The sequence below is a fragment of the Silurus meridionalis genome, chromosome 12, assembly GCF_014805685.1.
Source record: "Silurus meridionalis isolate SWU-2019-XX chromosome 12, ASM1480568v1, whole genome shotgun sequence".
Lineage (NCBI taxonomy): Eukaryota > Metazoa > Chordata > Actinopteri > Siluriformes > Siluridae > Silurus > Silurus meridionalis.
Window position 1 is genome coordinate 21,550,315 of NC_060895.1, and position 14,301 is coordinate 21,564,615.

The following is a 14,301-nucleotide window of genomic DNA, read 5'->3' on the forward strand; positions in this document are numbered from 1 at the left end:
AGGTGTTCAAATACTTATTTGCAGCTGTATCATACAAATAAATAGTTAAAAATCATATATTGTGATTTCTGAATTCTTTTTTAGATTATGTCTCTCACAGTGGACATGCACCTACGATGACAATTTCAGACCTCTCCATGATTTCTAAGTGGGAGAACTTGCAAAATAGCAGGGTGTTCAAATACTTATTTTCCTCACTGTATGTATATATATATATATATATATATATATATATATATATATATATATATATATATATTGCAAGTTTTATATATATATATATATATATATATATATATATATATATATATATATATATATATATATATATATATATATATATTGTCTGTAAGTCAAGTATCCACTGAGGGTCAGGTTTTGTTTACGTGTCTGTGAAGAGAGATGATGGGGACTGCAGACAGCGCACCCTGTCTGTTTTCTTTTATTTTACAAAAGCAGAGTGTTTTTGTTGATATTATGAGGGTATACAAATAAAAGAATACTCTTTACAGATTCGAATGATGTATTGCTTTAATCTGTAAGATCAAAAAAGACAGAGTAATTTAATTTCATTTCGGCATTATGAGGAAAAAATGCCATCAAAGGTTCATTGTGTGAATCATGGACGGACTTAGTGCGGTTTCGTGAGACTTTGTGCATCAGTGCATCAGTAAAACAAATGTTGAGTAATTAATAATTTTTCAGTGGAGTTTTCTTATGTCTGAGAAAAGAAAGGACGTCAGGAATAAACGTGTGTAGCGTTAAAGGTTTTAATTTTGCCTCTTGAATATTTGTTTATTTATATTAACATTCAAAGTATACGCATTTCGCACTGGTGGATCATAACCAGGTTGTAAGAACTTCTTCAAAATGGCAAAAGAAGAAACAAGAGCAAGAGACAAAAAAGAGCGAGTAGGCAATTTAATAAAATCTGCATTTAAACTCAAACAGGCTGTTTATCAGCTGATCAAAAGTTGAAGACCACAGCCTTAATCTGTGCAAAGATATGGCTTTAATGTCATTGTCCTTCAGACAGTCACAATGTCCTGATGGAAAAAACAAAAAGGCTTTCTGTTTTGAACATGGCAGGATTGTTGAGCTGCACAAGCAAGGGCTCTCATAACGTGCCGTTGCTGCCGAGGTTGAACGCAGTCATCTTAAATTTATTAAAAGATCCTGAGAGTTATAGGACAATATAAGTCAAGTGTTCGACCCAAAAAAATGTCACCTTCACTGAGCCGGAGGATCCGACAGGCTGTCCGTGAAAACACAGAACGAACCTCGACCCAATTCAGGACCCTTTCTGATGCTGATTAGAGCCCAATAACCATGAGACGGCATTTGCAAGAGAAGGGGGTTAAAGAACAAAAAAACCTTTTCGAAAGCCACGTCTCCTCCCACACCACAAACTTGCCCATTTGGAATTTGCAAGGGAGACCAAACATGGGACATTGAAAGATGGGAGAAATGTTTTTCTTGGACAGGAAAAATTGAACCTGGATGGTCCTGATGGCTTCCAACAATACTGGCATGACAAGGAGATCCCACTGAAGATGTTTTCTACATGGCACAGTGAAGGAGACTCCATCATGATCTGGGTGCTTTTTCCTTCAATAGAAAATGGAGCTACAGGTTGTGCAGAGGCATCAACCGGCGTCTGGCTATGTGGACATGTTGCAGCAGGCATCCTTCTTGACTGAGGATTTTTGGGGATGGATAGCAAGGGAAGTTTACAAAAACGGGCGTCAGTTCCAGACTGTGGATGCCCTTCGTGAAGCCATCTTCACCACATGGAGCAACGTTTCAACCAGCCTCCTGGAAACAGTTGCGAAATGAGTGTTTGAAGTTATGAACAAGAACAGTGGGGCTTCTCAGTCCTGTTTTGACACTTTTAGTTCTGTTTTGGGATTTTTGGGTCGTGGTCTTAAACGTTTGATCAGCTGATGAACAGCCTGTTTGAGTTTAAATGCAGTTTTCAATAAATTGCCAATCTGTTTATTTTTTCTCCTTTTTCTTCTTTTCACATTGTGAAGCAGTTTTTGTGCGAATACTTGGAATGTTTACCCCGGTCTTAATATTTTGTTCAGGAGTATATATATATATATATATATATATATATATATATATATATATATATACACACACACACACACACACATATACATATATACCTCACTGATAGTATTGCATGATGGGTAAGTATCTGTCTGTCTTCTCAGCATTGAAGACACATAATAATAATAATAATAATAATAATAATAATAATAATATTAGTATTATATTATATTATATAATTATATTATATATAATTTATACAAAATGAATAATTATAGTATTGTTGCTATGTAATGAGTAAAAAAACACTTTGACTTGTGACACATGTGGCATGTTTTTCTATACTAAACACACTTGCTAGTGTTTAAAAGCTTAATTATAAGGACTTTCAGAAATGTATTTTGTATGTAAATGCGATAAAAATAATGAATTCAATAATTTGATTCTCTGAGATTATTTTATTTTTAACTTGCATGTATTTAAAGAGTCCGCTATTTGAATAAATGTAATTATAAAGCAAAAAAAAAAAACATTTTTTACCTAAAAAAAGAATCTTAATCATTTCTAAAAGCATCTCCTTGCTGCCACCAAACCCATAATGCTGCCTTTTCCAACATATTACAATATGATTTTAGGTCAGGAAACATCAACAGAAGCTATCAACCTCCTCCCCACGAGAGCTCTGATCACTGTCTACATACTTCTCATTTCTGTTCCTGTCATAGCCTCATCTACGACGCAGCTCCTTCGGCCCCCAACATGTGATAGATACATCACAGGGACAGACTGTCACCGCCTGAAAGCGTGAGCCGTCTCGAGACAGCCGAGGACAGGAACTCTATTACACAGCCGTCACTCGGCTTGGCAGAGACAGGCGTCCCTCGTTGACGTTAGGAGACATAGCGTCTTATGGATCCATCCTGGAGCAGACTTTGGTCAAATCCGAAATCAATTCCATGCACTTTCCCTTGTGCCGTACCGGCAGAGGTGAGGGATTTCACTAGGTGTCAGCAAAAGGTTCGAGAGTTGGCTGTGTGTTTCTTTGACCCAATTATATATTTAGACATGACTAAAGAGGAATGCAAAGTTTTTTGATCTGCTGAGTTTTGCGATATGAAAAGGTAATCTTCCAATGAAGATAATTGGTGTTAAGAGTTATAAACCAGATTAAAAAAACTTTGTACTAAAAACTAAGTAGGACTAATGATATCAAGAATAAATGTCAGGCCATGCTCACTTACTCATGCAAAAATGTTACTCAACTTATGCTCTAATAATAAAGTATAGTACAATACAACACAGTAAAGTACAGTATAGTATAATATAGTATAGTATAGTGTAGTAGAGTATAGAGGAGTAAAGTATAATGTAGTAGATTATAGAAGAGTAAAGTGTAGTATAGAAGAGTATAGTGTAGTATAGTATAGTGTAGTATAGTATAGTATGAAAGAATAAAGTATAGTAGAGAAAAGTATAGTGTAATAAAGTATAAAGTAGTAAAGTATAATGTAGTAGACAATAGAAGAGTATAGTATAATGTAGTAGAGTATAGAATAGTACAGTATAGTGTAGTAAAGTAAAGAAGAGTAAAGTATAGTGTAGAACAGTATAGTGAAGTAGAGTATAGTGTAGTAGAGTGTAATAGAGTGTAATAGAGTGTATAGTGTAGTAGAGTATAGAATAGGAAAGTATAGTGTAGTAGAGTATAGAATAGGAAAGTATAGTGTAGTAGAGCACAAAATGTAGTATAGTATAGTGTAGTATAGTATAGTATAGTATAGTATAGTATAGTATAGTATAGGATAGGATAGGATAGGATAGGATAGTGTAGAAGAGTATAGTGAAGTAGAGTATAGTGTAGTAAAGTATAGAATAGTAAAGTATAGTGTAATAGAGTATAGCATAGGAAAGTATAGTGTAGTAGAGTACAAAAATGTAGTGTAGTATAGTATAGTATAGTATAGTATAGGATAGGATAGGATAGGATAGGATAGGATGGGATAGGATAGTGTAGAAGAGTATAGTGAAGTAGAGTATAGTGTAGTAAAGTATAGAATAGTAAAGTATAGTGTAGTAGAGTATAGAACAGGAAAGTATAGAGTAGTGGAGTATAGAATAGTAAAGTATGGTGTAGTAGAGCATTGAAGAGTACAGTATGGTGTAGTAGAGTACAAAATGTAGTATAGTATAGTATGGTATGGTATGGTATGGTATAGTATAGTATGGGATGGGATAGGATAGGATGGGATAGGATAGGATAGGACAGGATAGGATAGTGTAGAAGAGTATAGTGAAGTAGAGTGTGGTGTAGTAAAGTATAGAATAGTAAAGTATAGTGTAGAACAGTATAGTGAAGTAGAGTATAGTGTAGTAAAGTATAGAATAGTAAAGTATGGTGTAATAGAGTATAGTGTAATAAAGTATAGACTAGTAGAGTAAAGTGTAGTATAGAAGAGTAGAGTAGAGTAGAGTATAGTGTAGTGGAGTATAGAATAGTAAAGTATAGAATAGTAAAGTATAGAATAGTAAAGTATAGAATAGTACAGTATAGTATAATATAGTATAGTATAGTAGAGTAGAGTATAGTGTAGTAGAGCATAGAATAGTAAAGTATAGTGTAATAAAGTATAGTAGAGAAAAGTATAGTGTAATAGAGTGTAATAGAGTATAGTGTAATAAAGTATAGTAGAGAAAAGTATAGTGTAGTATAGTATAGTATGGTATAGTATAGGATAGGATAGGATAGGATAGATAGGATAGGATAGTGTAGAAGAGTATAGTGAAGTAGAGTGTAGTGTAGTAAAGTATAGAATAGGAAAGTATAGTGTAGTAAAGTATAGAACAGGAAAGTATGGTGTAATAGAGTATAGTGTAGTATAGTATAGTAGAGTAGAGTAGGTAGAGTAGAGTATAGTGAAGTAAAGTATAGTGTAATAGAGTGTATAGTGTAGTAGAGTACAAAATGTAGTATAGTATAGTATAGTATGGGATGGGATAGGATGGGATAGGATAGGATGGGATGGGATAGGATAGGATAGACAGGATAGGATAGGATAGTGTAGAAGAGTATAGTGAAGTAGAGTGTAGTGTAGTAAAGTATAGAATAGGAAAGTATAGTGTAGTGGAGTATAGAATAGGAAAGTATAGAGTAGTGGAGTATAGAATAGTAAAGTATAGTGTAGTAGAGTATTGAAGAGTACAGTATAGTGTAGTAGAGTACAAAAATGTAGTATAGTATAGTATAGTATAGGATAGGATAGGATAGGATAGGATAGGATAGGATAGTATAGTATGGTATAGTATAGTATAGGATAGGATAGGATAGGATAGGATAGGATAGGATAGGATAGTGTAGAAGAGTATAGTGAAGTAGAGTGTAGTGTAGTAAAGTATAGAATAGGAAAGTATAGTGTAGTAAAGTATAGAACAGGAAAGTATAGTGTAGTGGAGTATAGAATATTAAAGTATAGTGTAGTAGAGTATTGAAGAGTACAGTATAGTGTAGTAGAGTACAAAAATGTAGTATAGTATAGAAGAGTAGAGTAGAGTAGAGTAGAGTAGGGTAGAGTAGAGTATAGTGAAGTAAAGTATAGTGTAGTAGAGTATCGAAAAGTAACGTATAATGTAGTAGAGTACAGAATAGTAAAGTATAGTGTAATAGAGTATAGTGTAATAAAGTATAGACTAGTAGAGTAAAGTGTAGTAGAGTATAGAAGAGAATAGGGTTGCAATCACCATAAACAGTTTTGTATTTTAATCTCATATAGTAAATAGGTGATATCTTATACAATTATTATTATTATTAGTAGTAGTAGTAGTAGTAGTAGAAGTAGTACTCATTATATATCAATTAACTCTTCTTGCAGGTCGAAGTTCTATTGCTGTGAAAATAAAGAGGGTCCATGTCATCTTATTATTAAAAAAATAATGCCAGATCCACTTTAATGACTCATGTCTCCACTGAAATTGGATTTTGCATGGATATAGCAGGTTAACAGTCATGAAATTAAACACAGAGGATTTATTTTAGGAATGTAATTAATGTAAATATAAACACCAGCTCCTCTCTGCTGGAACTGCTGCTTTAGATGAGTTTGCCGTAGCAGTGAGCAGAGACCTCTAGTGGAAAGAGATGATCTTTAAGCCTGGATCTCAGTCTTCTGAGCACACTCTAACAATTCTGCTCAAAACTATTTCCATATAAAAGTCGGTTTCATTAAGGACACAGAGAGATTTGGACTATTATGACTGATACAAAGGTGTGGAAATGAGAAAGATGTGTCCACCTGTGGTGTTGATCATGCTTTTAGGTGTAGCAGATGCTGCAGTGAAGATGTTGGGAGTGCTTCCTGAGCTCGCCACGGAGGAACCGGAAGTGACTACTGTGTTAACAGCTGTGTTGCCTGCTGCGGGCTTCTTAGCCGGGACAACCACACTCCTATCAGGGAGAGAGAGAGAGAGAGAGAGAGAGAGAGAGAGAGAGAGAGAAAAACAAAATTAGATCTTTAATCATAATGTGTTGTGTATATTATTCCTTCGAAAATTATGCTTCATAATAGGTTGTAGGTACTGAAATGACCATGACAGACAGACAGACAGACAGACAGACAGACAGACAGACAGACAGACAGACAGACAGACAGACAGACAGACAGACAGACAGACAGACAGATAGATAGATAGATAGATAGATAGATAGATAGATAGATAGATAGATAGATAGATAGATAGATTAGAAGACCCCATATGGTTTTAATTTCGTCCGTCTTTAGTATTGAATCTTTTCGGCATTATTATTTTTCCTTGATGTAAATAAATATTAAAAACAAAAAGAATAAAAAGAATGAAAAAGAGTGAGTAGCATCATCATCATCATCATCATCATCATCATCATCATTATCATCATCATATTATTATTATCATTATACATTTTAAATTTTTGTATTTTTTTATAATTATATTATTGTATTATTATTATTATTATTATTATTATTATTATTATTATTATTATTATTATTATTATTATATTATTATTATTTATTCACTGTAAGAGTCTTAGTTTCATTTCTGCGTTCTGACATTCTGTTGTCGTCCCCCCCCCTTTAGTGTGATGTAAATGTCACGGATGTTTGTATGAAGTTTATATGTTTGCAGGCTGAGCGCGCTGATGGAGATGTCAGGTGAAGTTCACATGATGGTGCCCAGACCCAGAGGATCAGCAGCAGACACGGAACAAGAGTAAACATCCTGGCCTCCTGCACGCATGTGCGTGTGAGAGAGATCGAGTGTGTATATGTGTGCATCTGTGTGTATATGTGTGTGTAGATGCTACAGTTTCCCTCTTAAACCTCTGCGAACCGCATTACACCAAACAAAACGTCAAAACGAGAAAGCCAGCCTGCAGCGCCTGGTACAGCCAGCGCAATGTGACCATGGTGCAGTCATGCATGCATGAAGTACAGTAAAGTCATGCATGGTGCAAAATTGTTGGCACTGATATAAATAGAGTTGGAAAAGTTCTAATACTTTATGTAATTGATGTTATAGCAGCTAGAATTTCTTATTCCCCATAGCTTTTATCTTTTAATCTCAAATTTGCATTAAAAAGCAAAGATTTTTATAGCTAAAACAAACCACTTACACTGGAGACTCCTTTATAAATGCTGAATCTCATTTTGGAAACTTCAACATAGGTATTTTAATTGTTTATTTTTAAATTGTATGTACAATGTCTTCCTATACAATTGAAAAGCACATAAATAAATAAATAAATAAATAAATAAATAAATAAATAAATAAATACATTTTAAACATATTAAACTATACATTTCAGTTAAATTAAATACCCTCAGTTATTAGAATTGTATATATTTGGATGGAATAGATTTTAAAGAAGGAATAGATTTAAACTAATTTTATGTACATACATTTAGACATTTTATTATATGCTTACACTGTAATAAACTTATTAGTAAACAGCAGAATTTTTAACTAATCTAAAATGCTTTTCAGTAGTGTGTGTGTGTGTGTGTGTGTGTGTGTAAACATTTATTTTACACAGTGTGTATCCATTTATTAATTAATACATTTTTCTTCTGCAGCTCATTCAGATGGTCCAAAAATAATAACGTATGCAATAATTAGTGTGTATATGTGGCCTAAAGGTAAAATAATATTGAATGGAAAATATTACATTAAATTGTCCTGCTGTTTTAATACTGAAAATTCAGAAATGAACCAACATATAGTGCCAATAAATCTCACTTAGAAGTCCCATATATTATTAATTAGTGCACCACTGACCATATTGTGTGTCAGTATTAATGTGTAGCATAACAAATATTTAGAATCCATATATGGTATAGCTGTAACTGTATCATGATGCTATGCTGAGGCTTAAAATGCAGACCCTCAAATAATACTGGCACCTTGAATAAATATTACACTGAGAGAAATCTGAGTTTTTTTCATATATTTTTACGTTTGATCTTTTGTAAAAATTAATTAATTAATAAATTAATTAATTAATTAAAAAATCCAATGTAATTTATAAATATACACACATTTTTTGATAAAACTGAATTTTGGTTTGCACAATTTATAATTCTTATTTTTCTTATTTTGAATTCTTATATATATATATACACACACATTCATTTTAACAAATTCTTTTTTTTACAGGCAAATTTTATTAACACAATTAATGCAGTGCACATTTATGTCTGACCATTTGTTTATTAAATATATAAATAAATAAATATAAAAGAGTCAAAATTAAAACCTTTAACGCAACGCATATTTATTTACGATGTCCTTTCTTTACTTAGATATAAAAAAATTAAATAATAAACTTTTGAATCACAAAACATTTGTTTTTACTGATGCGCCAAGTCTCAAATCAGCACCAAAATCCACCACGATCCAGCAATTACAACCGTCCGTGTACAAACGTTTGGTGTCCTGATGATTTACGCAATTTATTTACGAGAATATTTTGTCTTCATTCTCTATGTTGAGTTTGGTTTCACTAATAATAAACATACATTTGAATAAAGCATTTATATGTGTCCATGCACATGTTGATTAGAGTAATAAAATCTTGAAAAGTATTAATGTAAGGTATATTTACACCAGAAAAAAATCATGCGGTATATACTGTAACAGTACACGCACTCCAATGCAGTCCTTTTTACATGCGGAACATAGTTAACATCTGAGTTTCCTCAGGAACGTTTTAAGTGGTGAATCACAAGTTTGTTTAGTCTCCACCTCGCACTTTGAGTGCATTTTTAAATTAAATTTAAAAACATACACCAATGTCACATGTATATAATAATAATAATAATAATAATAATAATAATAATAATAAACAAATAAACTAGAGTTTTATACCTGAAATAAGATTTGTTTTGTGCATGAAAGCATTAAAGAATCCATAAAAAAATGCCAGGAAAAAATCCTGACAATTCCACATATCGAGGGAGTGATCGCATAAAGGATGGAAGGAATGAAAACATTTGTTAAAGTCTGCTGGAATAAATAGAACATTTAAGTGGATCATATCTTTAGAAAAATAAAAATTTAATGTAAAAAAAAACAAACACAAACAAATGAAGTCTAACACATGTAAACTATTAAATTGTATTTGTTTCCATTTATTTATTTTATTTAATCTAATTAATTTGTGGTAAAATTAATTAATTAATCTATTAATCATTAGAATTATTTTATTTGTATATAAAACATAAAATATAATTAAAATTTTATTATTAAGCCATAAGGGCAATTTATCTAAAGTTTTAAAAATGTAACTGATGATGTTCACAAATGGTAATAATAAACTGCGTTAATAAATAATGACTTTTATGTTTTGCATTTCTTCCCCCTAATGTTACGGAAATCCATGTTAATTATCAAACCATGAATTTTCTTACCCCTAATATGTGTGTATATATATATATATATATATATATATATCCCCTCTTCAAACTGAAATGGAAATCATGGCTCTCACAAGGGCCAGACGGGAGATGGCCACGATTTAGCGCTAAACTCTTGACCGTGATCTGACCTCGGATGGGATTATGTTCAGCTTGTTGTTTACACAGGTAAGTATGAGGTGTGTTTTGTGTATTTGCTCTCTGTGTGTGTCTGTGTGACGCAGCACAGGTCCAACTGAGCTGTCACCCTCTAAGCCTGTGAGTGTGTGTGAAGTCAAAATGCTTGGATGGTGTTTGTTAACAGGACAGACAGTGTACAGAGTGCAGGCACCGACACACACACACACACACACACACACACACATACACACACACAAACACACAAGTGACATTTACTCTTTTTACATTCTACATCCCTAAGTTTCCTGTTGTAACTCTGACCTCGGCTCATGCTTTGTACACTGTTAGTATTAAATATCGCACAAAATAATTTCAATTATATAAATAAATGATGTTACGAGCCGCTCTTTTGAGAAACACACTGGAAAGTAAAAACTAGTCTTGTCAAAACACATGAAAAAAAAAAAATTATACCAGTGTTTTGTTCCAAATCTAAAAAAACTGTCTGAGGTCTTTCCCTAAACATTTCTCACTATCAGCAGTATTTAACATTTAGATATCTGTGCAAACCCTGGCAAAACACAAACGCTGTGATTTATTCCCCTAACGCATTCCCTGTTTATTCTACGTCCACAGCTTCCAGCAGGTACTTGACAGCACGAGCTGATAATACCGGAGCGCTGTAATAAAATATGTACACGTTTTCATGAATTATCCATTAGCCAAGAGCTCATGAATGATGGATTTGACCCAACACATATTTTATTAATAGGATTTTCTTAATTGAGTTGCTTTGAATAAAGCAAGGATTATTCTTCGGATGAATATTAATAAACCTCTGGGTACGTGACGGTTTCCATTAGAATTTTACAGACACCAATCAAAAATGTTTTTCCCCCTTTTTAAACTAGATCAGATAGAAATTAGTACCGGAGAGCATAATTGTGGTGTATTTGAATAATGCGTCAATAGACTGCGCATTGGTTTAATCTGCAATCAGAGAAGCGCTCGGAGCTTTGGCTTTGATTCGGATTTGTCATGCTCCGAGCCCCAGCTGCGACTCGTGCTTCCAGGCTATTGAAGACTAATTGAAAAATGCACCTTCAGGAAAGTTCCAGAAAGACACCAAGCTGCCCCCATCAGCTTTGAAGGCTTTTTCTCCCCCCCTTTTTTCTTTTTTGATGTTGTCACTCCAGATCTATTGTGTTTCTGACAGACAATCGAAGAGGCCTGTCGGCGGCTGGCAGCTCATTTCGGTGGCAGGTGGCAAACAATTAGACACAGCAATTTGGGCCACGGCGGATGACATTAAAGCGTGCAGGCCTTGAGTAGTACATCGCGGCCGTGTACGACAGCCCGTGTGAAAGCATTTCAAAAATAATACACTTGGCCGCGGCGACTCATTTCATCCTGTCAGCCTTCATTAAGGGACTGAGGCCTGAGCGAGACAGCAGGAGAGAGCCGAGGGGACACGCCGGACCCCTTTCCGTTTAATCTGCCATCGACGCCCAGGAGACCCTCTCGAACTCCCCCTCACACACATACACAATACACACACAATACACGCTCAGCGCCTTTGCTATTGAGCAGACACACCTCATCTGTAACCTTCAGCCCAGTTTATAATCAAACCTGTGCTGCTGCGATCTCGTTCGATTTCAATCCAGAATCCGATCGCAAAATTTTGTTTGTGGGATTTCAAAAGGATGCCGAGAAGATCATGTGATCAAATGAGTGAAAGCGGTACGCAAATAGTGTGTCATCAAGAGAAACTCTATAACATTGCTGTATCAGTGTAGGGTAAAGTGCTTTTTCAGATGCTACATTTTTGGTATTTTGTATTGAAACTACATTGATTGAAATACATGAAATACATGATATGAAGATATATTAGAAGTTATAGCACAAAACTTCTGAATTCAGATATATGATTGGTCAGAACTAGGAATGTTCATTTCCATAACTTGGGCCAATGCAATTCGCATCTCGATGCAAAGCCAACAATATGACACATTAAAGATACATATGAAGCAGCGACCGATGAGATACGATTCACCCCCAATTACAATGCAGTCTGAGCCGATTTCCGTTTTATTTAACGCAACACGATTTAATGCAATACAATGCAATGGAAGAAATATGACTATGACATTTTAATATGGTACAGATAGTTCACTTTTATTAGACAGCAAATCATAAATTTACTTAAGTGTCCTCTGACGTCTAACACATGGCCCTTTCACAAACAGGTCATTTTATAGCAAAAAGAAAAGCTGAACTAAACCCAGACGTTGTTTTCCTGTTGTGTCTGCAGGAAGGTACAGCTCTACCTCTGCCATGTTAATCTGAGAGAAAAAGGTTTAGCGAGGAGAAATCGATCTACAGATCAAATATTGGTCACTTATTAGTAGTCACTTACGAAATAAATAAAAAATAGCGCGCATCTACTAGAAAAAATACGTAAATAAATAATTTTTAACTGATGTAAATATGTTTATGTAAATGGAAATTTGCATCCTATGCACACTTTTTTAATTTGTTGCATCACATCTTTAACTTTTATGCCGATACACTGATGCGAATCTGTGTTTCTTACATCCCCATTCAAAACGACTGTGACGTTTGATGTGATTCAATATACAGGTCTTTATTAATGCATGTTTTCTGATACATTATCATTCTATACTAAAAGGAAGTATAATATGTATTATCTTAGGTATAGTAAGTGGACATGGTACCTCAATAGTTAAGGCTCTGGGTTACTGATCAGGTCAGGGCTTTAACCCTCAGTGTCACCAAGCTACTACTCTTGGGCCATGGATTAAGGCCCATAACACACTGTGCTCCAGGGGCGCTGTTTCATGGCTAACCCTGTGCTCTGACCCCAGCTTCCAAACAATAAAAGGACATGTGACAAAAGAATGTTACTATAATGTATATGTGACAAGTAAAGACCTCCCCTTTATACTATTACCTTATACAGGCATTTCTATGGCAGACACTTGACATAAAATTATTCTCTAATAATACACTAATTTCTAAAAAATCCTGTGTTGATGTTTACAATTAATAGATTAATTATTTAATATGGAAAAAGTCTCCATTTTGTGTACCTGATGTGTAACAGCTGTAAAGTCTTTGTTTTGAATTCAGCTCCGAAACAAAAAAAAATTAGGTTCATAAGTGCAAAAACATACACTATATTACCAAAAAGTGTTGGGACACCTGACTTTTCCAGCACATGTGGTTCTTTGTGAAAACTGTTACCACAAAATGGCGTATAATTGCATAGGATGCCTTTCGGATGTGGTAGCATATTTTCCCTTCACTTAAACTAGGAGAAGCAAACATGTTCCTGCATGCCAATTCTCCTGTGCACAAAACCAGCTAAAGATCTGGATTACATGGGATTGGAGTGGAAGATCTTGTGTGGCCTGCTGTAGAGCTCTGACCTCAACTCGATTTAACAGGATGAAGGTGAACGCTGGCTGCCCCCCAGACCTCCTCACCTTACTTACATCGGTACCTGACCTTTCTAACACCCTCGTGGCTGAAGGAATCTCACACAAATCTCTACAAGCCAAAATCTTTTGAAACATCATCCCAGAAGGGGGTTATTATTTCAGCAAACCGGATAAATAGATAAAAAGATAAAAGGAAGTAATTTGTCTGGACATTCCACGACATCAAATGGAATTCTAAGTGGATTATAGCAAAAATGATGCAATGATCTAATGCAACTTTGGCAACATGGATTTTTACATTCCTATAAATTAGAAACAAGCCTCTGTCTGTTAAAAAAAAGAAGACAAATGAGTATTAAATGCACCATACATTTGAGATCTTCAATAGTAATCACTGAGTCTTACGTAATCTTTCCCAAAAGTACTGTACATTCTTCAGATTCGAATTCCATCGCTTTTGAACTTCTTCAGTATGAAATTTCACATCGAGCATATTTCACCAGGAAATCACTGATCAGTTTGCCATAACATCATCCTCCTTACATATTTCAGTTTAAATGAGTGTACTTGCCAAGCTTAAGTAACAAACTATTAAAAAGATCAAAACCATGACATTATCAGTGGCATTTTCTCACCAAAAAATTATTTTGAAATGTGTAATATGATTTAAAAGATTAAAAAAAGGAACAGTCTCTCCAACACTGGTTTACGGCAGAACGCAT

At 34.2% G+C, this 14,301-nt stretch overlaps 1 protein-coding gene across 1 annotated transcript in view; it reads right to left on the bottom strand.

Annotated features, from left to right (window-relative positions):
* Positions 1-14,301, bottom strand: part of nbeab (neurobeachin b) — a 426,194-nt gene that overhangs the window by 196,967 nt on the left and 214,926 nt on the right. Inside the window, 1 exon segment of the mRNA XM_046863205.1 lies at positions 6,342-6,493. Coding sequence (XP_046719161.1) covers positions 6,342-6,493 — 152 coding nt within the window.